The 25,943-nt window shown below is 43.4% G+C and overlaps 2 protein-coding genes across 2 annotated transcripts in view; one reads left to right on the top strand and one right to left on the bottom strand.

Annotated features, from left to right (window-relative positions):
- LOC137274434 (uncharacterized) overlaps positions 1-21,818 on the top strand; it is a 28,492-nt gene extending 6,674 nt beyond the window's left edge. Inside the window, exons 4-5 of the mRNA XM_067807608.1 lie at positions 15,618-16,736; positions 19,711-21,818. Coding sequence (XP_067663709.1) covers positions 15,618-16,736; positions 19,711-21,734 — 3,143 coding nt within the window. The 3' untranslated portion in view covers positions 21,735-21,818. The remainder of the gene's footprint in view (positions 1-15,617; positions 16,737-19,710) is intronic.
- Positions 1-25,943, bottom strand: part of LOC137274447 (sarcalumenin-like) — a 276,599-nt gene that overhangs the window by 196,421 nt on the left and 54,235 nt on the right. The gene's annotated exons all lie outside the window — the stretch shown is intronic.

A 25,943-nucleotide genomic window follows, 5' to 3' on the forward strand; every position in this document is an offset into this window, starting at 1 on the left:
ACTCACATACTTCAAATCATTTCTAAATGTTGGCAGGCATGTATCAAATACGGCATTATTGGGTGAGTGTGGTAGATACTGTGTGCATACATTTACTCAGATGTGTGTTATAAAGTTTTGGTTAGTTATTGAGAATGGAATCACTCTGCAGTCATCACCAGTGTTATTTATCCCGCAAAAAATTGTAAGCATACGTGGGTACGGGTTTCAGATGTCTGTCGCTTACTTTTCACAACTTTTCATATGTTTGGATAGTGCAAGATTCGTAAAGTCACAAACATGTTTTCCTTATCATGAAGATGTACAAATGTTCTTCCTGTCAAGTCTTATGGCTATGTCGTCACAATGAATTGTACTTTGGACCATATGGCTAAAATGCCTAATGAATGTATTGTGTCAAGTAGTGCCTCAGTTTCCATGGATTCTTTTTCATCTTCACTGGAAGTGAATGTAAACGTAAAATCGGCTTGTTTAGGTACAGTCCAACATCCAGGTTAACAAATGACATCAGGAACATTTTTTATTGCTGAAGAATCCATGGTCACATCCAAGTTATCAAATATAACCAAAGAGGAAGTAGCTGCGAAAGGTCCCAGAGTAGTATAGGGAATAGGGGTTTTGGCTCACTTTCAAGAAATGTCTCTACAAAGCCTTATTTACTAAATAAGGCTTTGGTTGGGACCTTAGATCTTGCTACTATTACCCCTACTACAAAAAGGTTGGGTGTCTATGAAACAGTTTACCGTGTATTGGTTGGAGGTAACACTGTGCCGTACGGTACGATCAATAATTCTTCTCTTACAAACCCCCTACCCGGCCCATCCCTCAAGTAGTATAAGTTAGGTTCGTCGGCTTTCATATCCACTTTATCTATGTTGTACGTTTTGACTGACCATATAGGATCGGTGGCTCGCTTACGGCTATCGCCCTCGTGTTCCCCCGGCTGGTATAGATACCTCACTAGGGCCCTATCTGGTATCTGTTTCTCCTTCCCACGCAATGGAGCGACAGACTCTGCAACTATTGATTTTAGTTTGATAGCGTCTGCCGGTTTCTTACCGGTGAGACGGGTGACTTCATGGTTGATTGCCGACACCACCTTGGATAACCTCGTGACCCATTCAGTCGATCGTTTTCCAGGGGTGGCCATCTCCCTAGCATACTGATAGCCGAACAAGCGCTCAGCCAAAGTCCTATTAAATCTCTCAACTATGGCTTGGCTGCGATGGGCTCCGGCCGTGCCACGCCTGACCTTTGTATCGTGTTTGGCTAGCAGTTGTGACACGGCACCCATGAACTCCCGTCCGGGGTCAACTTGCAGCTCTGTTAGCCACGTCAGCGGACTGCGTTTGTATATGCGTTCGAATCCTCTTTCTACCTGGGCCGAATCTTTCGTGGTCAAGGGTTCGGCTTCCTTGTAACGACTGGCTACGTCCACTACGGTTAAGGCATACTTGTACCTCTTGTCGTGGGGTAGGAACAGTAGGTCTGCCTGGTGAACGCTATTAGGTATGTTAATACCGAACCTCCTTCTAGGCACGTAGCGTGGTGCCGGCAAATAGATCTGCCACAGGGCTTGTTTTTCAAGCCACGCTTTGGCTTCCTCCGGGGGTACTCGCGCTATTTTAGCTAGCTTATCTACTGCGCTAGCTCCTTTCCAGTACCCACGCGGGCTGTAGTAAATAGCCTCAAATTTTTTCATGTCCATACGCGTATGTGTTTATCCCATCAATAGCTATCCAACGTTTCGTGTCCATAGGCGACAGGGACGTCTTGTTTATAGTCAGTCCGTATATCTTATGCCCATCACTTCTAAGTGTGTTCATTTTATGCCTAAAGGTACGGGTCTTGAACAGGGCTTCCTTGAATCTGGCGTGTTTGATGTGTTGTTTCACCACATACTTCTTAACCCCCTTAGCCTTCCGGATCTCACTATTGTCGGCTTTCAGTATGGAGTACATCTTAGGTCTCAAACCTATGTACTCGGCTATGGGCGTGCCAGCACACTCGTCCTTCATCTTACCTAGGACCTTTTTATTTACCGTACTGTGTATGGCATGGGTCTTAGGGTAGTCGCTGGTGTCGTATAAATCGAGGTGTTTTTTCATGTCCTCGTACACGTCCTCGGTTCGAATCTCCATCAGCAGGGAATCCGTGTCAGTGTACAGCACTTCACACCTGTCACCGTACTGTTTCTTGAGCTCGTTGTAGTAAAAGTCGTACATCAGGTGTTTGGATAAATCGAGGATGCTCATCCCCACGTAAACAGGCCGGTTGAATTTTATGTGGCTTTTCTTCATGTGTAGGGCAACCAGGTTGTCTGTGAATATCTTACTACGGTTGAATGCCGGACTGGCTATCAATCTCCTGAGCTTGTCTTCCTCACTCGACCGAACCAGCTTCACGGTCACGCGTTTCCTCAGGTTCTCCATAGTCTTACCAAACACCGAGTTGTTCATGAGTTTGTAGAGATTTTTCTCAAAATCACTTGTGGCTTTTTTTCGTAGGTCTGTGTTCATTCTGATGTAGGGCTCCATCCATGGGCTCTGGTCGAACATGAGCACCCTGTGTATTTTGGTCAGCCTCATACCCAACGACAGGTACAGCTGTAGGTTGCGATAGTGAACGATGTACTTGGTCTTATTCATTAAGTTAGGCACGAGTTTTTCAACGTCTGTCACACGCCCACCTGACAAGTTATGTTGGTACTCAGACATCCAGTCTGGGTTAACCCTCATACGTTCGGGGGCCAGGGGGTAGCTGTTGTGCGATGTGTGTAATTCCTTGGGGTACTCTAAGTCAACCTCGAGGATATACCCTTTGTTCGAATCTGGTGCAACCCCCATAACATCAACGTGGGGTACCCATTCGAATCCCCCTGTAGGTAGATACTGGCTCATGGCCCAGCCGTACAGGTTGTTTGCGTCGAGGTAGAGAATGTGATTGGTTGGCTTGTTAGGATCGTAACCTTTCACGTATTGATTATTTGCTTTCGCGTATCGTTTGGATGCCATGGAAATCCCACCTCGCAAGCCTTTCTCAATGAATAGGTGCATGTCGTAATCTGTGAGCAATTCCAAATTAACTCCGGTCTTTTTAAGCAAGGCGTCCCACGACAGACCTGGGCTGGTGTAATACCATGCGGGGTCGAGTTTATACTGCTTGAAACACGTCCGCCTAAACGTTTCAAACACGTCGGCTAACAGCAGTACATCTGTCCTCAAGTACAGGTCGTGATAATCACCCAGGTTCTTACAACCCAGTTTATTCCATACGTTAGTCGCGTGCGAGTAATCATCTCGTGAGACGGACGCCTCATTCAGCTTGCTATAAAAGCAGTCAATAGGGGGTAGTCTGGTCTCGGTGAACTTGGCCCAACTATCCATGTACTCATAGGGGTACACACCCTTCCTCATAAGCAGGGGTCTAGTCTCGGCGTCTGTGTATCGATCGGTGATAGGGAAGGTATTGTTGGCCTTGACCAGACTGTCGAGTGACGACAGGAGGAACTGAAACGAGTCAATGAACCTAAGTCCGTTTAAGCTGAAGGAGATGTATCTCTCCATGTTGTTGGGGATGCACGTTATATTACCATCGATTTTCGCGATGGCCTGCATGATCAAGTGTGAGTCGTACCCTCTCAAGTTGTGAAAGACAACGGGGATGTTTATTGTCTTAGGGTTGATTTTAAGCTTGAGGTTGCACGCGTTGTGAGCGGCGCCTCTATACTTACCAGTTATGTGACAGTGATCTCTCACCGAATCACCGTTAAGTGGTGATTCACACACGTGACAGTGCTACTAGCGTGGGCTAGCCTGTCGACTCGGGTCAGACGCATGGGAGCGATTTTATACAATGCATTCCTAATAATTTTTTCTTCCTCCTGCAAACACTTTAGAAACCTTTCAGCCGCGTCAGGCCCCCTATATACTACCAGAGCTTTCGTTTCCCCGTCACAACGGACGACAATGTATCCAAACGAACAGGCTTTATGCTCTTGTGTCTTGTGGGTGAAGCTACCACTGGGAGCCTCGCCGGCGGCACCACTGGGGTGTGTGGGGGTATCCCCCACAACTAAGGCTTCGAAGTCGGCGTATATGATATAAGGCACAGACATTTTGTTCTTGTGGTTACAGAATTTTAGGATATTATCACCTTCCTTAGGCATGTCGACTCGTATGGCCGTCTGCCCCACACCTTGACAATCATCCCGGTGGGATTCTAATAAATCAGCTCGGGTGAAGCCATGTAGACATCGTTCACAGAAGTGGGTCTTTCCTTTGTATGCTGATTGGTCATACAACAGCCTGCTAAAGTGTTTTATCCATGTGTAGTGATACTTGTCACCTCGCTGGATCATGAATATATTGATAACTTGGCGATCCTTCACCGGGCTGACCCTGTGTACTATTGTTGTGTTACCTTCGTGCCCAAAAACATTTATAGCCAGATTATTCTGTTTTTCTACTTTAGTGATCTGGGATATGGGGGTGGGTTCATCTATACCATCCCAATTGAGCCCATCATCTTGGGGATAGCTAGAAAGCCTATCTGAATTAGCGCCAGCTGGAAATAAGGCTGACCTGATAGCTAACCTCAGGCAATCGTTTCCTCTATTCTTAACGTTTACTATGGCATGTTTGTTCCTATAGTAGGGGGGCAAGGCTAGGTATGACCCGCCTCTGAACGGCACATAGTTAGCTATGTCTAGATAGACATTATCGATTTTATCTACAGCCCACCCGGACCCCAAGTGTGTGTAGCGTTCTAGGTATTCTCGTATCTGCTGAAAACTGGTATCGATTGATGCGTCAATGGTCTCTGTATGTGTGACGACCTCTTGTTGACCTCGGAAGTAAGGCTGAACATACTCAGTGGTACTCCCAACCTGCTTATCGAGCGACATTTTCACTGTGATCTGAAACTTGATACTTCCTAGGTTATTTAGTTCCTGGTTGACCTTATCAGCTATCAGAGGCTTGATATCTGTAATGTCTATGTTTCTATCAACGTGCATGCGCCAACCTCTCAAATAGTTGCCTACAGCGCGCTCAGTGCGCACGAACTGTAGGTCAATAGCTCTATTCTGTCGTAATAATTCTACAAGCTGTGGTTTTCTCATACGAGAATACCCAGCTAAACTCAAATCGCGTGCCTCGGCTTTCAGTTGTTTTACAGTGGGAGGTTTTGCTACAGGGGCATGTGATAACAATACGGTTAACCCGGCTCTCCCCAGGTTTGAATAACCCGTGTATCCAAGCTGTTTTGCTTGAGCTTTTAATTGTGTTACCGTAGGAGGGACTTCTAAACCTAGTAATCTCAACAATGCTGACTTCCGCATTCGAGAATACCCGATCACACCTCTCTGTTTTGCGACCCTCTTCAGCTCGCGTACAGTAGACATAGTGTTTACACCTAAGAGAACCAATGTCTAATTGCTTCACAGTAAAGGGAGGTAACCCTTTCACGCATTGGAGTCTATCTTGAGCAGTCGCCTACGTTCTTTTATGTAGCCTTTTTTATTCTCGTAGATGAGTTGATGTCTGACTACGTTCGCTCTGTGAGCTTTACATAGACAGTAGTGTCCTTTAACCCCGATACCACACACAGAACACGTGTAGTTAGGACTTCCCATATGGAAACAGCAGAACCCCTGATTCCTGCATTTCCTACCACAGGCCTCGGTCTTCCCCATAAGTATGTATTCGCATCGGTATGGAGCGGGTCTCATGTTTACTTATATAGGTATTTTAATTTAATTGCTTCGCAACCAACGCAGTAGCTGCTATACCCAACACTATGAAGCTCAGTTCACGATTCATTTGTCCCTTGGATGGTGTGTAGTACTGAGCGAGTGTGGGTTTATTGAGCGGTTCCAATTGTTTACCAGTTAGTAGGTAGTATTCTTTCATTGCTTCATCAACATCGTTGAATGTTTGAACGGCATGGTTTTCACGCTGGAGTTGTTCGTTAATAAAATCGATCCTCTGGAGGCGTTTTTTTAGCGTACTCGGCCTGTGCTCTTTGTAATTTCTCAGTAGCGAGATCGTGTCGCTTCCTTTCTTCCTGTATTTCAGCCGCGTGATCATCTCGTAGTTTCGAGAAGAGGAAATTACTCCCGGAAAATGCCAGGGCATTCACTAACGCCCCACCGACCATCATAGCTATCGTGGCCATCCCTATATTTATTTCATTATATTATCAGGTATAATCCCTTGTTTTACTAGGATGTCTTTTGTGGCCATCGCCATACCAAGGTTCATTATAAGCATACCCATATCCTGCAGGTTGAAATCTAGCTTGATAGTTGGTTGTTTAAGCACCATTTTAGTCAACCGAGCGTACCCTACGGCTAGACTGGCGACCACTGTGGCGTGGTATGCGTCGTTGACGAACGTTTTCCCCTCAGACATTATGTATATGATATAAAATATTAAAATTATAACATGATATGCGGGTCGACGGTGGGGGTGGGGGGCTCACTGTTGGGTGGTGGCTCACTGTGGGAGGGTACCCCCACGTATAACCACGAGATAGCCAAGGCAGCAGTTACGCCTACAGCCAACAACAGTCGGGTTGGGTTGGCCACTTTATGTTGGTTACACCACCGTTTTTTACCGGCAGCTACTCTCTTAGGATTCTTCTGTCTGGTTACTGTTTGTGAAGGGGTCACTTCCCTCACTGTGGGGGTTTCCTCCAGTGGAGTTTCCCTCACTGTTGGGGGTGTGGGGGGTATCACCACTGGGGTTTCCTGTGCAGCATCCATCTATACTATTATTATTATTCTTTCTCTCAAATTGGCAATGTTTTGCCGTGATAATCGCCACCGTCACTGGAGCCAACAACATACCATATTTGTGGTACAGCCCGCAGCTGATAGAACTCACGGCGTGTTCGATAAAAGGGTCTTTCTCGAGGTCCTCCCACAGGTAAAGTCTGCGCTCTGGTGGAATGGGAAGGAAGTGTGATACAATACCGGTGTATATCTGGGTCATAGCCGATCCTATTGTCTTTGTCATTTCTGCTCCGAGCCGGGACTCGTATCTAGCGTACAGCTTATCGATTTCTTCGGCTGACATTTTGTGAATTTTATCCGGAGTGTAGTCTCCAAAGTAATGTTTGGCTTTGCCACCAACAGCCAACGCCACCAGTTTCTCTCGCTTGGGGGAATCCCCCACAGTGGGGGTACCCCCCAACTGTTCGAGCAATTCCTCACACTCCATCTTATAATATAACAAGTAAGATTTAGTTTTAACTATATAATACCCGATACAGACAAAACACAGAGAAATGAAGGTTAAGTTGCACACGACAAATACTTCAAATATCATAGCTATATGCTTAGCTTTAGCTTAGCTTTGCTTAGCTTTGCTTAGCTTTGCTTAGCTTTGCTTAGCATACTATATATGCTACTGGTTGGTCGGTCTTTAGCACGAGCTTAGCGTGTTTAGTTTCAGCGAGCTGTTTCTTCACCCGTTCCCGTTCTAATTTGCTCATCACATCGTTCTCTCTCAAACACTCCTCGAACGAATCCCTGTCCTTGCAGTGAAATAAGGCCACCCATCGCGTCTGCTCCCTTAGGTCTTTCAACACCGAGTTGAACTTCTGCGTTAGCACCCAGACGCTGTGATTTGCATGCCGGCCGGAGAAGGCCAGGTACGATAGCATGTCTCTCTTTTTTGTTATCTCGCGATTAGCGCTGCAGTCGTCCAGTATAAACAGCGTCGGTTCCCCTTTAAATTTCTCGTGAAGAGCTTTCAACCAGTCCTGCAGGCGTGTTCCAGGGTCGATTTTGTGTACGTCCGGGTCCGTCATCACCCAAGGTCGCGCGTACGTTTTATTCATGCTCAGAGTAGGGCACATGATAACGATGTTATCGAACACATCCTTGTAGTAACCCTCCAAAATATCCAACACGAAAACGGTCTTCCCACAGCCAGTCTGCCCGCACACTATGGCGCAGTGTGGGTCAGTGGGCAGTTGGGGGTACCCCCGGGGGGTGTGGGGGTCTCCCCCATCAGTAGATGGCTTGCACGAATCTCCCATTGTCTATATTAAGTTGCGCGTCCATAATAACGTACAGATATAATTTCAACTTACCAGCGGGTTGAGCCTTCTTAGTAATCTGGATGGTTATCCCTTCGCTGCCGTTATCTATACGGCGCCCGCTACCATGCAGTTTATCATCATCCGTGGATCGCATGTCCAACCATAGGGCGTACTTGGTGGTCAGGTATTCACCGATCTGCACGGAGCCGAGGTCCAGGTCCTTTGTTATATAATCCCCCACTGGTAGCTTTTTTATCTCATCCCACTGCTGGTGTGGTCTCATACCATGACTGAACAGCTGGTTGGGCACGCCCTCGATGGTCACTTCCACCTTTTCAATCTCGGGGTTGAAAAACTTCTCGCTGTCCCTCCGGAATGGCTCGTAATCCTCCACGGGGACGACCAGGATACCTTTCATCGATCGCGCCGGCACGTTCAGGTTGATATTCCACACAGTGTCGCTCTTATCTCGCACGACTGATCTATGCCTCAGTACGCGATCATACAGGATAGCCATCTTCCCAGAGTACTGGCTTCGAACCTGCCTGGCCAGCTCCGGGCTAGTGACCATGTCGAACTCCAGAGAGATGTTGTCTATGGCATAACTGGCCTCATCACCGTTCGGCGTACGCACTACTTTGCTATAGTCGTTAAATGTGAGCTCGTATTCGAGCCTATCACCCAGCGCGGCCTGGTAAAACGGCGCGTGTCCCGTGAGCAACTCGAAGTCGAGCGGCACGCAGAATCGATTCCCGTATGCTCGAGCGATGGCCTTTTCACCGTCCGATAGCTTGTCTAGCTGGTCTGGCGTGAAGGCATACCCTATACGCGACCGGGTTGATTTGCTGATACCCTGGTACACATCATTGACTCGTTCTCCCTCGCTTTTCCAGAGATCCCCGTAGCAGTGAAACACGTCGCTGTCGTCGATGCTCAGCACCTCGTTACCGCTGATCTTGACGGTTGTTTTCTTGATGATAGCTCGACCCACGTTCCGCACTAGCTCGCGTTTGTCGTTGTCGGAGGTCAACGTGATATTGAACGCCAGTCGAACAGTGCCTGGTACAATGAGGTCATTCTCACCAAGGTTTGGAAATCTAACCAGCAGAGTTTGATTCTGGTCTATCTTGCTGGGATTGTTGGTGATGGTCACCGACTGTCGCACGGCTCTGGCGCCTAATGGCTCTCTCAATCTTCTGAAAGGATCTAATTTTCTGCCGTACATTGTTATATATAAATAAAATATATTTAAATACTAATGGATGAAGACATAGATATGACGGAGATGCCGGGCGCTAGTGCCCAGGCATCTGATGAGCAGGAGACCTCATTTACTAGTTCACCATTGAACCAAGAACTTTTAGCAACAACGGTAGATGATTATTACGAAAGTTTAAGAAGTGATAAATACTACGTTGATCCACAGGGCCGATACCTTGATAATTTTTTTATTGATACAAAGGGTGTTCTACGCCTTAAGGCTAAACCAGAGGTTGACCTCTTTAACAAGCGCAATAAAAAACCACTGGCCTTGTCAACTCTAGCCAGCCGCCATGGTGTCGAATTTATCCGTGAACATCTAAACATGAATGATTACGTTGGTGCAATACCTAAGGCCGTTGTTGAAGATCTGCAAGCTACCAGATCCCACCTCACCACTAGAGATGAAATGACACCACAGCGTGCTACAGAAGCCTCGGACAGCATAGAAAAACTGTTGAGCACCTACTGGGACAAACCGTTACCGGGGTTTGACTTTCCGGTAAGGGAACTGCACGGCTTAGACGAAGCCGTGAAACGCGTGCGTGGAGAACTCATGAACAACATGGGGAAACTGAACGAAATCGACGAGCACATCGCTAAGGAAAAAACCAAACTCAACGAAACTGAAAACGATGATATGAAGCGTCGTATCAATGAACGACTACGTGATTTAGAAGACGAGAGACGTACACGATTGGAAGCCGCTTCCTCGAATCGTGAACAGCTTCGATCCCAGATCAGTCGCATTCAGGAAACAATCGATAGAATACTGAATGAGGATACAACTTTAGCCAACAGGATTCGGATATTGTTCCGGGAGCAAGGGATCACCATCGTCAGCATTCTAACTGCATTGGGTTTCATCATATCAACCCTGGTGGTGTCACTGGTGGGAGGAACCCCTGTGGGGCCTGCCGGCGGCGGGGGAACTCCAAGTGGCGGTGGTGTTAAAGACTGGATAAAAAAACTCGGGGAAGGCCTAGCTAAACTGGCTGGTAAAGCCGCCGAAGCCCTTCCCGGCATCCTGGGTAGCATCGTCTCGTGGTTGTGGAGCGCTCTGTCTAAAACTGCCATGTGGCTCAGTCAAAACCTGTGGGCAGCCATCGTCGCCGTGGCGGGTCTGGTGTACGTAGCGGCTAAGAAATCTTTAACCAAATAAGTCCCAAAGTTACCCCACCAACCACCAGGGCCGTTTTACTATCAATATGCTGCTGATAGGGGGGTACCCCCACATACATATGGGGGTGTGTGGGGGGCACATGAACTTTAGACTCCGGGGGTGGCGCCACTATACCCTTTTCACGTGGTGGGATGTGTGGGATATAGGGGGTGTTAATATCGGGGTTGATACCCAACTTTTGGTCCGCCGTGGCTATGACTATTTTGTTGTTATAACCCACCACTTTTTTTATTCTCAGTTGCATATCACTCGGAGCCATGTACAACCCCACGCCGAACACGTAATTGACTTTCGATCTGGCGTATTCTAACACGTTTTGGTAACGGTCGATGGCCCTCGGGAGATCAACTGGAGAATTGATAGCATCCTCAACGTTGGAAACGAATTGTGTCTGAGCGTCGTAAGCAGTTCCCTTACCGAGGATGTTGGAACGCGTCATCGACTGCGCACCCAACAGCGCCCACACGTACGTTCGAATCGAGTCGTTCAAGCGTAATGTACCAGCACGAGTGCATTCTTTCGATGTTTTTGAGATCATTTTAGTCCAGGCTGTGGCTGCATCAGGATTGGTTTGCTTTATACAGCTGACATGGATCTTTTCATTCGTTGTGGGACCTGTAAATGTATGACGGTTTGGGTTGTATGAACCATCTTTAGAACCGGCATAATATGTTCCGGACCTGTAGAAGTACACGAGAACTTTACCGAGACCATGGTTCACACCAGGAAGGCGAAAGTCTTTATTCGTTGGAATCTCAAACTCCCCACAAACACGTTCATAAGCGCGTCTATCATAGGGGTTATTCGTCATACTCCACGCTTTATCTTGGGGAAGAGGAGCACTTATTTCCTTCAATATTCGTCTCGTTTGATAATAAATATGAAACAAAATAACCGCCTTACTCAGTTCGTCTATACCGTAGTCTGGTGTCACACCCGACCCTGTCGTCGCACACCACACAGCAAAGTTGAGTTGGTTCTGCCAAAACTGCATTGGGTTTTGATTCCAGTTTACCACCGCCTGCGCGTTATTAACGGACACGATATAGTTTTCAAAGATATTAATAAAGGTTGTTTTAAACCCCGTACCATCTGCATTCACCACGATTTTCAAGTGTGCTAAATCCATATTATAATATATAAATTATATATTATAATATGTACATAACACTTCCAGGAATAACGAGCGGTGAGGCCGTTCAGCTGACGCACGCGATCGATAACACGTCAGGTCAACTCGAAGTCGCACTCTGCGATATCACCTACCTACCGCAATGGACTAACATCAACGCCAGCAACAATAAGCTGTTCGTCAGTGGAACTCGCAGTCAGATAACTGACGGCTACTACAGCGTGTGCTCTCTAAACGACGAGGTCTTCAAACCCCTGGGAGCCGAACTCAAGATGAACGACTCAAACGGTACAGTGGTGTTAATCAACAACGGAAGAAACCCCTTGAGGCTAGGCCGACCATTAGCGAGGATACTCGGTATGTCTCCTGACGAGATAAAACCAACAACAACCGTCACAGGCACGAAGTTACCCGATCTAGTACCGTACCGAGAGCTGTACATTCATCTCGGTCAGGTGAGCACAACGTATAACATTCAAGGAGGTCACCCTTCCACTATACTGAGAGCAGTGCCGGTGAAAACTGAGAAATACAACGACGGTAGAACCGAGTCGTTTTCACCACGGCAGTATAAGAGATTAACCCAGGGCAACATACCTGAGCTGACAATATCGGTGTTAGATATAAATCATAATCCTGTAAATATAGGATACCTCAGCTTAACGCTTCATGTAAAATGACCAGCGCACAAGGGCCCGGAGTGAAAAAATGCGTCAATATCGGGCTCTCCGACCTCGGAGACACACGCGGTTTCGACGCTCCCGGAGTAGATGGTAAATCGTATGCCTTGCAACTGAAAAACAACATTTACAAACGCGTTGAAATCCCCTCCGGTGGAACCCTAAGTGATATAGTAGATACCACAAGAGCAACAGTCAACACTAAGTACGCCCTTGTCAACACCGGTGATAATAATTGGATAATATACCCATCGTTCGGTGGTAAACTATTCGACTTAGACGATGTTGAGAGCACTACCGTCGCCCGAAACAAGCCATATATGCTCGTCTTCACCGAAGATAACAAGTGGGTGTTGTTACCCGATAACGACGACTGGTTTCTCAATATTAGACTCGTCTCTCCCTACGTGTTCACGGATAACAAAGACAACCACCTAAACAAAGTCGTGAACAATGGAACCCTGCTCGTGGCTTACGTCCCAACTCAGAGACGTAGCATAGTCGTCAGCCCACTCGACACTATGGCAGCCCGCATGCTATCGAGTAAACCGGCCATACAAAACGTGAAATTGCAGTTGGTGTCTGAATTCGAAGGCGTGGTCAGTATACTAGAGAGTCTACCGGCAAACTCAACACTGATCATCAAAGTCTACCTAGGGGAACCATCGGGGAATAATATCGAGATCGTGAAGGGGATCAAACTCGGGTGGGTGAAACGACACCAGTATCAAGTTTGTAACGTTTACGTGCGGGTGGGTTCCGACTCCAACACCAGTCTGCAGGGGGTCAACGTGATCGTGGAAAACAAGATATCACTAACCAATATCTTCCTGCCTGACAACATACACTTCATGGGTATGAAGTTCACCCCTGAACTATTATCAAAAAACCAGTTGGAAATTATATCGTAATAGTATAATAATGACCAGTCATCGTCCCAACACTACGCTTAACGACCTAGGAGATACGGAGGGATTCGATCAGCCTGGTGAGGAAGATGAATTATATATCCTGCACTTCAAAGACAACGTGTACAGACGGGTGTCGTTATCAGATTTTAAAGAGCCTAAATGGCTGATCAACTTAACGTTCACCTCACCTTATATCACATTAAAAGATGGGGTGGAAGAATTGGAGCTAGTCTCTAAGATTAGGAATAACGGTATCTGGCCCGGGGATTTCATTTCGGAGGGTGAATTATACATGATAACTCTTGGTATCGAAAAAAATATGTTAAAGTCTATAAAAAAAAATAAATTAACATTTAGCAATAATGCTTATAGTAGATATCTTGATAGAATAGTACTCCCTTTCACACTCATCATAGAAGTCTTCTTTTCCTATTCAGGTAATGAAAACACCTCAAGCGTACACCAAATTTTACCCGGGGTGTCAATACATTGGTTTGACGAACACCTAGACCAATATTGTCGTATTGTTATACAACGGGATACCTACGCGGACCCTATAAACCGCTTAATAAGCCTCAGTGGGGTTTTTATTACAACAGGAAATTCTATTAGCCTCTCACCTATTACCCTGACTAATAAGCTAGATCTTGTAGACTTCAAATTCATTAATAGACTTTTAACTGAAACCCAATTAAAATATCTTTCAAAATATATATTATAGGATGGGCCTGTACCCAGTCGTAGAGGAAGTAGCGAAGACGCTGGAAACCGTAGATGGGTTCCGCTTGAGGCAGTTATGTGATGTGAAACGTCAACTAGAACAAGACCGTGACACGCGGAAAGCACTATGTAAAAAGTACAATAGAGCTTTCAATATCGTGGACGGGGCTTAATCGTAAGGCATTGAAACACGACGAGATCAGGGTTCTGGCCGAAGCAAAGCTGAACACAGTGAGTGAGCGTATTTCCACGGCACTCTCTGATAGTAAGATCTCAGAAGAGGAGTTTCATTCAATCCTCTCTGAACTCAAAAAATATAACGGAATGAAACAAGATATTCGATCCAAGTCTCGTAAGTCTGCTATCAGCGAGGACGAGAAAAAAAAGTACATAGAACAGGGGATACAAAAAGCCCAGCAAGCCTTTATTATGAACACCAAAGAGATCGTAGGCGGTTCACGTTAAACTGTTTCATCGATATAAACGTGACATAGGCACAGACGTTAAGTAGTAGGGGGAACACGAGGGCGATAGCCGTAAGCGAGCCATCGATCCTATATGGTCAGTCAAAACTTACAACATAGATAAAGTGGATATGAAAGCCGACGAACCTAACTTATACTACTTGAGGGATGGGCCGGGTAGGGGGTTTGTAAGAGAAGAATTATTGATCGTACCGTACGGCACAGTGTTACCTCCAACCAATACACGGTAAACTGTTTCATAGACACCCAACCTTTTTGTAGTAGGGGTAATAGTAGCAAGATCTAAGGTCCCAACCAAAGCCTTATTTAGTAAATAAGGCTTTGTAGAGACATTTCTTGAAAGTGAGCCAAAACCCCTATTCCCTATACTACTTCCCAGTCAGTTTGGTGACTTTGACCTTCATTTCAAGGTCACAAGGAGACTTTTACCCTTGTCAGGAAGATATCTCAAGAACTGTTCACTGGATTTTGTTCATATTCAACACCAAGTTTTTTTAGGCCAGGTGCAGGGCCCAGTCACTTTTGATGATCTTCACTTAATTTTCAACGTCATGGTGACACTTGGAAGATTTCAGCTTGTCAGCGAGATATCTCTAGAACAGTTCATTGGATTTTCTTCATAGACGTTCAAGACTTCCCTTGAGTCTTTTTCAATAGGCACTTTCTTTATTACTATATTTGCATATTTCATACTCCGTGACATTCATGACAAGGTAAAGTGTCTTGAACATATTTGTGTTGTTCGAGACCCATGAAGATCTGGATGGAATAGGACTTCTGCAACCCATGCTTGCCATAAAACTCAACTATGCTTGTCATAAGAGGCAACTAACGTGATCGGGTGGTCAGGCTCGCTGACTGGGTTGACACATATCATCGGTTCCCAGTTTTGAAGATCAGTGCACACTAGATTGTCTGTTCCAGACTCAATTATTTACAGCCCGCCGCCAAAGAGCTGGAATATTGCTGAGTGTGGCATGAAACTAAATTCACTCACTCACTCACTCACTCACTCACTCGTGTCGTTTGAACAAGTGCAGAGCATTGTATCAAGAAAGTTTGACTGGTCATGTTTTTGTTGACATTTAACTTCATCTTACATAATGACCTTCACTTTCATCACTTTTGATTTGACAAATGGCTGGAGACTGTGTCACCTTAGTGACAATGTTTTTTTTATGTTTTGTTAACACATAGGTAAAGATGATGAACCCACCACAGAGCGTGAAGGGAAGGAGGATAGTGTTCTAAAGAAAGGACCTACCATTTCTCAAAGAAGTGACAAGAAAAAAATGAATGACACTACTCCCTCAGTTGCTGGTGCAAGTGCCCATGAGGAGACTGCAGTCTTCACCAAGCATTTGATTCCAAGAGGAGATGGATTGAGAAGAGACATCACAGACATGACTTCATCACGTATTATTCTGTGTGCACAGAAAAAGTTAGCTGAATCAGCACCTGGAGTGAGGCAACAAGATAATGGTCAGGGATTAAAGGGAGAGAATCCTGAAGTGACTCCATCACGTTTTATTATGAATGCACGCAAAAAAGTAGATGAACCAGCACCTGGAGTGAGTCAGCTAGATGATAGTCCGGGATTAAAGGGAGAGATTGTTCACACAACTCCATCGAGTTATATTCTGGGTCCACAGGAAAAGTATGCTGAGCCAGCACCAGGAGTGAAGCAACCAGGTCAGTTATTCAGGAGAGAGACTGTTGACATGACTACAAGTTTTCTGTCTACTTCCCATAAACACTTTGACAAACCATTAGCTGAAGCAGTGGAACTAGATATTACTGCAAGAAGTGGGATAGGAAGTGAGAAGATAGACATAACTCCATCAGCCACCCAAAAGTTTGGTGGACTGGGAGACAAAGTGATGACACCACAGGCAACCCCAAGAAGAGATATAAAAAGATGTTATATCTCAACTGACCAGAATAGAAATTTCACAGTTACCACTGTATCAAGTTCAATTTCAACAGTTAGGAAAACATTTACAGGTCCAGCAGATGGAGTGGGGCTATCATTGGAAACTCCAAAAGGTGAATTAAGGAAAGAAATGACTGATATGACTCCATCAATATTTATATCGCCTGCCACCAAAGAAGCAGCTAAATCAGCACCTGAAGTCATGGAAACACAAGGGACTTCAAGGGATGAGTTAAGAAATGAGAAAGTAGACATGATGCCATCAATCTATATTCTTAACGCCCAGAAAAAGGCTGCTGAAACAATAGACCTGTCAGAGACCTCATCCATAAGTGACAAAGAGGAAGAGGAGATTTACCTGCCTATGGGTCATGAAGGAAAAAGTAAGTATTGCTTTTTAAAATACAAGTATCCAAGTACAAGTTTATTAGAGTAACTTAGTATTAGTATGGGGCAGTGGGGTAGTGTAGTGGTGAAGGCGTTCGCTCGCTCGTTAAAGGTTCGATTCCCCACTTGGGTACAATGTGTGAAGCCCATTTTCTGGTGTCCCCCGCCTTGATATTGCCGGAATATTGCTAAAAGCGGCGTAAAACTTAACTCACTAGCTTTGTGATACCTTGATTAAAGATCTCTTAATAATGCATTTAAAATTAGCAAACTCACGTTACAAAAATTGTGTACCTATCACAATGTTTACCAAAGGGAGATAAGCTTAAACATATTGACACAAATTGGAGGCCTGTGTACTGTCTTCAGGTTGCTTACAAACCATCTTCATCTTGCATTGCTGAAAGACTGAAAAAGGTTCTACATTCTAGTTTTCCTGACTAATGAGGATTGAACTGTATTTAGGATTACCCTCTGCGTCCATCCTTCCATCCATCTGTCGGTCGGTCCAAAACTGGGAATGTACTCTATCCACTTCTCCACAAAGAAACCCCGCTCTTTAGAATTCATTGAACCTATACATGCACTTTCTTGGGACTGTAATGGTGTGCATCTCATATTTTGTTTTTGTATTTTATTGTTCTTGTGTAAATTTAGAGAATTTCCCATATGATATAGTGTAATAGGGGATGAAGAGGGGGTTTATGTCGTCCACTTCTCCTCAAAAATTATAATTACTTTTATGGAATTCATTTAGATCGCACATGTGCTTTAAATGGATTCTAAAAGTGTGCATCTCATATTTTGTTTTTGTATTTTGTTTACTTTTTCAATTTTAATGCCATTTTAGCTTACATAAATTTTGTTGAATTTCTTCTCTTCTGAACGCTGCTTTATAGGAGAGGTGTACATTATCCATGTCTCCTCAAAAACTTCTTTCATGGAATTCATTTGGATTACACGTGTGCTTTATAGGGACTTGAACATAAATTTTGTTGAATTTCTCTCTGAATATAGTGTCATAGGGGATGAAGTCTGTCTACTTCTCCACAAAAGCTGCTCAGCAGAATTGAATGAACTTCTATGTGTGTCTCAGTGGGACTCTGAAGGTCTCATACCTTGTTCATCCATTTTCTTAATTTTGTCACATCTACAGATGTTTGAACTTACTTGAATTTGGTTATATTCATCCTCTTCGTCCCATACAACAGGGGGTACTTAACCCACAATTTCTAAAGCAACACTGCAGAGAACATATTTACCTTACATATGCCTTTTATAAAGACTGTTTACAGTATTGATCGTTAACTAATTCATCAGTGTACATAATAAATAGAATTGGTGATACAATCTTGTCATACTCCAGTCATACTCCAGTCATACTCCAGTCATCTGGTTGAATATTTCAGACATGCAGTGCTGCTTAACATCCAACACCTACTTTTCTATGAGAATACATCGAACATAAAACAGTGCTAATTTTATCATATAGGCCATTATTGAGAAGTATATATAAGAGCTTGTATCTGTCAATGTATTAAAAGCATTTATAAAATCATCCACATTTATTCCTTATGTACTTATGGATAATGGAATTTAATACAGATATTTGATCAATAGTACTCTAGTCTCTCCAAACCCTTTGTAGATGCATCTGGAATACTTGTGAATACTTTACTAATTATGTCAAGTAGCTATTGGGATCCACAAATAGCACCTGGACAGGTGTATCTCATAATATAACAAGAAGGTTTGTCTTTTGGGAGTGAACCCTAATGACACCAACGCAATATTCTTCACCATTACCACCATCTCTCATCCTTCGTTACCGACAAGCAATGTTACCTGCCGCCATGTTGGGATGCTTGTCACGTACATGACCAGCATCACCTTAGCTACAGAGGCAATGGAACATAAAGACCAAGGCTCCAAGTATCCATGCATCTGGAACATTACCAGTGTTGAGAATCTCTTTGATAAGGTATTTATTGAATAACATCAGCCCCAAGAGATTTACAATTTTTCAGATTTTTATCTGCATTCAAAATTTCTTCAAAGATATCACACGTCTCTGCATTGTTCACAGTTAAACACACCATGGTGCTCGAGAAACATTCGTACATGCATAACAAGCTGTATGCAATCTGTCTGAAGGTCAAAGAGGTCACCTAAGCGTTTATACCGGCTTTCTCGGGGGCTTGTATGCTGGTAGTCTTGAAATACTTATTGGTTGACTTTCAGAACTCTTTATATGCTTTATTTTTGGCTGTACATGTATATACAATTTCCTCTGTTCTATTGTTTTTATAAGTGTTCTTTTTTCTGTTAACTAAAAGCTTTCATGTTTCCAGACTGATGCCATATAGTTGGAATATTGCTTCATGTATCAAACAAACAGTAATAAATAGAGGATACTAAACGACCTTCCGTGTAATACCATTTTTATTAAATGAGTTAATGATCTGGTATCAAACAAGCGAAAGCGAGTTTGATACTAAATCTTTAATGAGTTTAATAAAAATGATATTTCACGGAAGCGAGGTTAGTATTCTGTTTATTACTCTCCAGCATAAATTGACAGAAACTGCCACGAAATTCCCTACAGTGTGATCACTCTCAACTTTCTGCGAGTCAAGCAAGGGCTAGTAAAATTGCGACATCGGCATTAGCATTGTGACGTCACAACTTTGAACCATTTTGAAGTCATATGTCAAGCGGTATTACACTAGAGCAATATTGCCGTAAAAATATTACACTGCAGTATCTTCAACGGGCGGGTAATAAATATCAATACATTTGGCATCAACATGATCATAAATGTCTGACTCACTCATGCAATTTATGCACTATAATACTTGTTGTTGCCTTTGTAGATTTTTATAATGTAAACTTGTTATTTTTTGTTAGATTGCAATTTAATGACATGTTAGAGTAAGAGAATTGTTGTACATATTTACAACCTGATTGCAGATGAAGATGATGGAGTTGAAGATGGATACAGGGCTGATATCCTAGCAGAGGAAGTATCAAGAAGTGATGGCCAGTTTAGACTTTGGAGAAATGTGGGGAGAGCAAGTACCATGTTTGATTCACCTTCAGTCGGTAGATGCAGTATAGAGATTCCACCAGCCATTGTAATTGTGAACACACCAAATGGAGTAATCATATCAAAAAGTGAATCAGGAAGTAACGGAGAAGCTTCTGTTGCTGACATGATTCTGAACCCAGCAAGGGTAGACATATGTCGTGATGAAGTGAAGGAGTATTTTCACAGGAAATATGTGGGAACAAAGCATTCAGAAGAATTTTATTGTTCGAAAAGAATTAAGGGAAAGAAGTGTTTTGATTATGAACCAAAGACGAAAAGAACGAAAAGGAACGGCCACCAATGCCACGAAGAATCAGTGAAAAGAACGTTAAATTATCCTCCTCCAAGTGAGGCAAAAACTTGTCTGTCCAAAGAACATCGAGGAAATAAGGGTCCATTCGAAATAGGTTTACAGTGTGAAATTGTTGAAAAAGCTGAGGAAAATGTGCCACTGGCCAAAGGGTTTAAAATTCTGAAACCAGCAAGGGTAGACATATGTCGTGATGAAGTTAAGAAGTATCTCCATAGGAAATTTATGAGAGCAAAGCATTCAAAAGAATTTTTTTGTCCGAAAAGAATTAAAGGAAAGAAATATTATGAATATGAACCAAAGACAAAAAGAAGGAAAAGGAGTGGAAACCAACGTCTTGTATATCAAGAACCCGTAGAACAAAATCCAGTTTATCTGTCTCCTAGTGAGGCAGAAGCTTATCTGTCCAGTAAACCTGGTCGGAATAAGGATCCATCGCATGTAGGTTTGCCTTGGAAAATTGTTGAAAAAGGTAAGGAAAATGTTCATCGGGCCAAAGAATTTGGAATTCTGAACATATCAGGTTCAAAGGATATTGGGCACTTTACAAAGACAGTACCTACATCACATGAAAGACTGATTTGTAAGCACACAGATCCATCTGAAAAAATTGATAAGGGACTAGTACGAACTTCAGGAAAGAATGGCAGAAAGAGAAGAAAGGTTGTGTCTCCTGAAGAAAGCTCAGGAACAGGTGAGCAGGGCGATGGACAGGGCAAGGCAGAAGTAGATGGACAAATGTACATTGATGAAGACTGGACCAAAGAATGCCTGGAAGATGACTATGAGTTTGTAGAACAGAAGAAAGATGAAAGTTTGGTGGTAAGAGAACACTTTGTAGTAAAGAAGGAGGAACTAGTGCAGAATGTTGTAAAGGAAGAAGTAGATGAGATTATGGTAAACAAGGAGGTACAACAGTTGAATGTTGTAAAGGAAGAATTCGATCAGACTGTGGTAAATAAAGATCTTGTAGAACCAAATGTGTTTGAGCAAGAGGTAGATCAGACTGTGGTAAATAAAGCTCTTGTAGAACCGAATGTGGTTGAGCAAGAGGTAGATCAGACTGTGGTAAATAAAGATCTTGTAGAACCGAATGTGGTTGAGCAAGAGGTAGATCAGACTGTAGTAAATGACACTGTTGTGAATAAGGAACAGTCTGTGGTACGAATGCACAAGTGGGTTGTAAATTTTCTGCCAGATGAAGGACAATTTCTTTTACAGGAGATAGATGAAGAACAAATAATGAAAGATGAAACAAATGATACGATTTTCTCAAATAAAGCTTTGGTAGGACAGAATGTTGTAAAGGAGGAAGTAGATCAGGCTGTGGTAAATAAACCTGATGAAGACCATTTTGTGGAAAAGGGGAAAGATGAAAAACAGTTTCTTGAGCAGATGGATGGAGAGCAATTTGTACAGGAGAAGGATAAAGGTCAATTTAAATACGAAGAACAAGAACAGAATGTGATACGAGAGGAATCAGAAAATGTGATTGTGGTAGATAGTGAAGTAGGAGAAGCCAATATGGATAAGGTAAAAAAAGAACAGTATGTTGTGCACAGGAAAGAAGATTTTGTTGTAGTACTGAACAACTGACAACACGGTGGGGATGTGAAGACAAGTGTATTTTGCAGGGGACAGATAAAGAACAGTTGTTGATAAAGGGTGAAGAAGAACAGATTGTGGGAGAGGAAGAGGTTGAAGACCAGATTATGGTAAACAAGGAAGTTCAAGAAGAGAGTTAATATTTTGAGGATCTTGTAATGTCAAGTTGGTTCTCCACCTGAAATGCCTTCTTCATCAGTGGTTCAAAGAAAGTCAAGATGTTTAGCATGCTGACATGCAGTATGACAACTGTAAAATAATGTCGGAAATTGATAAATAAGTCTGTTTGGGCTTTTACCTTGTATCCATAAAATGTACACATCTGCTGATAGGATATGGCGAAATAACTCACTTTTGCCTACCTGGGCATTCAGTGGGATGTGTGAGACGTTATCTAGAAAAACATATTTACTCTAAATTTAGGCAAAACTTACTGGGGAAAAAATACAACCTGCTGAAAACAATGGATGACTGTTGATAGCAATTAGGTCGCTCAGCCAGGTATGGGGACAGACTGTTGACTCGCTTGACATGAAATGCATGTGCTGGCAAGGGGTCATCTCAATAAATTTTGTGCCTTTTTATGTGTGTCAAATATATGCCATCTGTTCATTAATGCCTTACATGTTTTTCTTTCATAAAGTGACTAGTGAAGGTCTGGGGGTAGAATAGGCCTACAGCAACCCAGGCTTGCCATAAAAGGTGACTATGCTTGTAGTAAGAGGCAACTAACAGGATCGGGTGGTCAGGCTCACTGACTTGGTTGACACATGTCATCGGTTCCCAGTTGCGCAATGATCATGTTGTTTGGTCACTGGATTGTCTGGTCCTGACTCAGTTATTAACAGACCGCCACCATATAGCTGAAATATTGCTGAGTGCGGCATAAAGCTAAACTCACTCTCTCACTCACTTTCATAAAGTATTTGTTGAGATATCTGGAAGAGGTACCAGTTACCCACAGAAAAGCATTGTATTAAATGTCTTAATGACAACCTAAAGATCGAAAAGACTGGATATTATTTTTATATTATTATGACATGCCATGTAGTTCCAGAGCTTAATTCCCCCAATGGATTATCATATATTAGCTGATATCTCTATCTTGGAGTCAGACTCCAACCATTGTCTGCATCACCCACTCCAGTTTGGCTTTTGAGATGACCCCTCCAACCTGTTTGTGTTTATAGTGATAGTGAGACTCAATGGTAGCCACATTCTTAATAGTTTCCTCATGACGTTATTATATTTATGCCAGCTATCGCTTATAATGAAGCCAAGAGTAATTACAAAATGGCGATTTAAAAAGTGTTCTTTGCAATACAATACCATCTCACACTAATTTGCATAAAGCCACAGACTGTTCCAGATAAGTCGCTTTGGACTTTGAAAAAGTCTGGATTGTTCCCAACCACTGGAACTGTAATTAGGCCAGATGTTTCACAGTTTGACACATCAACTACACCAACTGTAGAGATAAATGTAATTCAGAATAAGTGGTTTTCCTGTTTTGGACACTCCTTTAGTATGATATTCTGAACAACATGTATGATTTATTGCATGTAATGTGTATTTCGCCAAGTTGTGGCATTGGGCAAGCATCCGCAAGGCGTGAAGAGTCAAAAGCATGCACGATGTCTAACGTCTTCTGCACCAATTGTAGGTTCAGAGGACATCAAATGTATTGGGCAGAGTGAGTGAGTTTATTTTTACGCTGACAACACCAATATTCCCGCAATATCACTGTTGGGGACACCAGAATGGACTTCACACATTGTACTCATATGAGGCAATGAAAGTGAACCCAGATCTTCAGCGTGAAGGGCGAACGCTTTAACCACTAGTTGTTTACCCCACCACCAAGTATTGATGAGAAGAGAAGAATCAGAACTTTAGAGCAGGAACCAGTGTTTGCAATACTTTGATTTGCCCAATGGCCATCATTGCTTGCAGCCGCCTGCAGGCTTTAATACATACACGCCCAAAATGAAATCTGCAGGCCCATTTTCATGTCATATCACTAAAAACTAAATAGACTACACTGTACACAGTTTAGTACAAAATCAATAGCCCATGGCTCAGTGAGAAGTTTTTATTTGTGAAAGACTGGTGTTGACATTCCAATGCGCACAGCGCAGAAATATCATTATGTGAGACAAAGTTATCGTAACATGATGGATCGCGAATGATCCCCGAACGGTAGTAACAGAAAAAAAACCCAAGGGAAACATTCCAGCTGTTGAAAAAAAAGATGATTAATTTACTTATGGTCACGTGGGCCTGCAGATATTTGAAATTGCCGGCCTGATGCAATAACAACCGGCGCGGGGCCTCCGGGCCGGCGATTATTTCGAACGCTGTCAGTAACCAGTTGATCTGGAATAAAAGTGACACAATATTTTCCATAACCATACGAATCTGAAAGTAGGTACAATCTAATCGGCAGTGTTTCAAATGAATATTTTGGAAATCACGTTATTGTAAACTGCGTATACTGCTTAATAAACTGGACCCATGAAGGTCCAGAGGTACTAGGTAGAACAGGCCTTCATCAGTAAGTGAGTGAGTTTAGTTTTACGCAGCACTCCGCAATATTCCAACTGTATGGCAGTGGTCTGTAAATAATCGAGTCTGAACCAGACAAACGGGATCGGGTGGTCAGGCTTGCTGACTTGGTTGACACATCTCATCGGTTCCCAATTGCGCAGATCGATGTTCATGCTGTTGATCACTGGATTGTCTGGTCCAGACTCGATTATTTAGAGACCGCCGCCATATAGCTGGAATATTGCTGAGTGGGGCGTAAAACTAAACTCACTCACTCAATAAACTACCTGTTCCAGACTTGATTATTTGCATACCGATGTCGTATATAAACACGATGCGGTTTCAAGATTTATCAGCACCAGACCCACGCTCATGATTTTTTCCACAGAAGTAAACGCCTGTGGCTTGCATCACATCGGGTTTCTCCAGCTTCCCACATTAAAAACAACACACCTATATAAGCAGAATGTGCTACATAATGGCATTAAACTTAGGTCACATTAACTATGTGTTTTGACGGTATTTCGAACCATTGGCCTATATGCGCATGATCTGAGGTGAATGTCGGCATACTGACAAGGTGTAAGAATGTCATCTCCACGCCCATTTACAAAGGACGTCACCGGGATGTATACCATATCCCTTGACATTGGAGGATTTGGTGCGTGTGTGCGTGCGTGCGTGCGTGCGTGCGTGCGTGCGTCATCGTTCCGCCCATGCATGCCAAACAGCATCGTTGAACCTCACCACGGCTTGACTTTTTGTGTGTGGTGGTGGTGGTGGTAATATTTTAATTAGGATGCTGCACCTACAGCAGAGATGCTGTTTTGTGGACTTGGCTAGATGTCGAACGTTATCTGTCAGTGATTTGAAGAAAAAATCTGCAATTCTGACGTAGTCAGTCCATTCATTGAATTCAAAAGGAAAATTAAACATTCATTGCAAACACGCCTAACGGTACGTCCTTTTGCTTATAACACGAATGTGCAAACAGTGATATTTTTTAAACCTACGAATATTTGCCAAATGCACTAATTATCAGTTCAGTTAAACGGTCGTGGGGTTTGTGTGAGCTTGTGTCCAAGTACGGGGATGGTCGATCTTCAACAAAACAACTCGTCGGTTGAAACTGTAATATGTATGTTCATCTGGACGCCTTCATGCAATATCTGAATGAGGAATAAAAGGCATACAGGTAATAGTAAAGTATATACACAACACCTGTTTTAAATAATGTGTGCATTTATATTCACGAGGTGAATGCTCATAACGCTAACAGTCAGAGCAAGGCATATCATATTACCCCGGAAAACCCAAGCTGCCTGATAGGCCTAAGAACGTTATAGTCACATGACAGATCCCACCAGGTACCCATTTCCTGCTGGGTGAACGGAGGCAATTTTTAATAAACTCCCTTGCCAAAGGTGAAACCACATGTATCTGGAGTCCTAGAAACTGTGAGGTGTCAAGCTGCCGGTCACCCGCATTCGTGCACTCTCCGCTGCAGTCGTTTCTAAGCTTATCTTGATTGTGACATGAGCTCTATGCACAGGATCACACGCCACCACATGTGTGGTAACTAGAATATAACGTACACGAAACCGTTATTCAGCGGTGATATTTGATACAGGCATGAATTGGTTAAAGCGTTCG

Source organism: Haliotis asinina, chromosome 2, assembly GCF_037392515.1.
Source record: "Haliotis asinina isolate JCU_RB_2024 chromosome 2, JCU_Hal_asi_v2, whole genome shotgun sequence".
NCBI lineage: Eukaryota > Metazoa > Mollusca > Gastropoda > Lepetellida > Haliotidae > Haliotis > Haliotis asinina.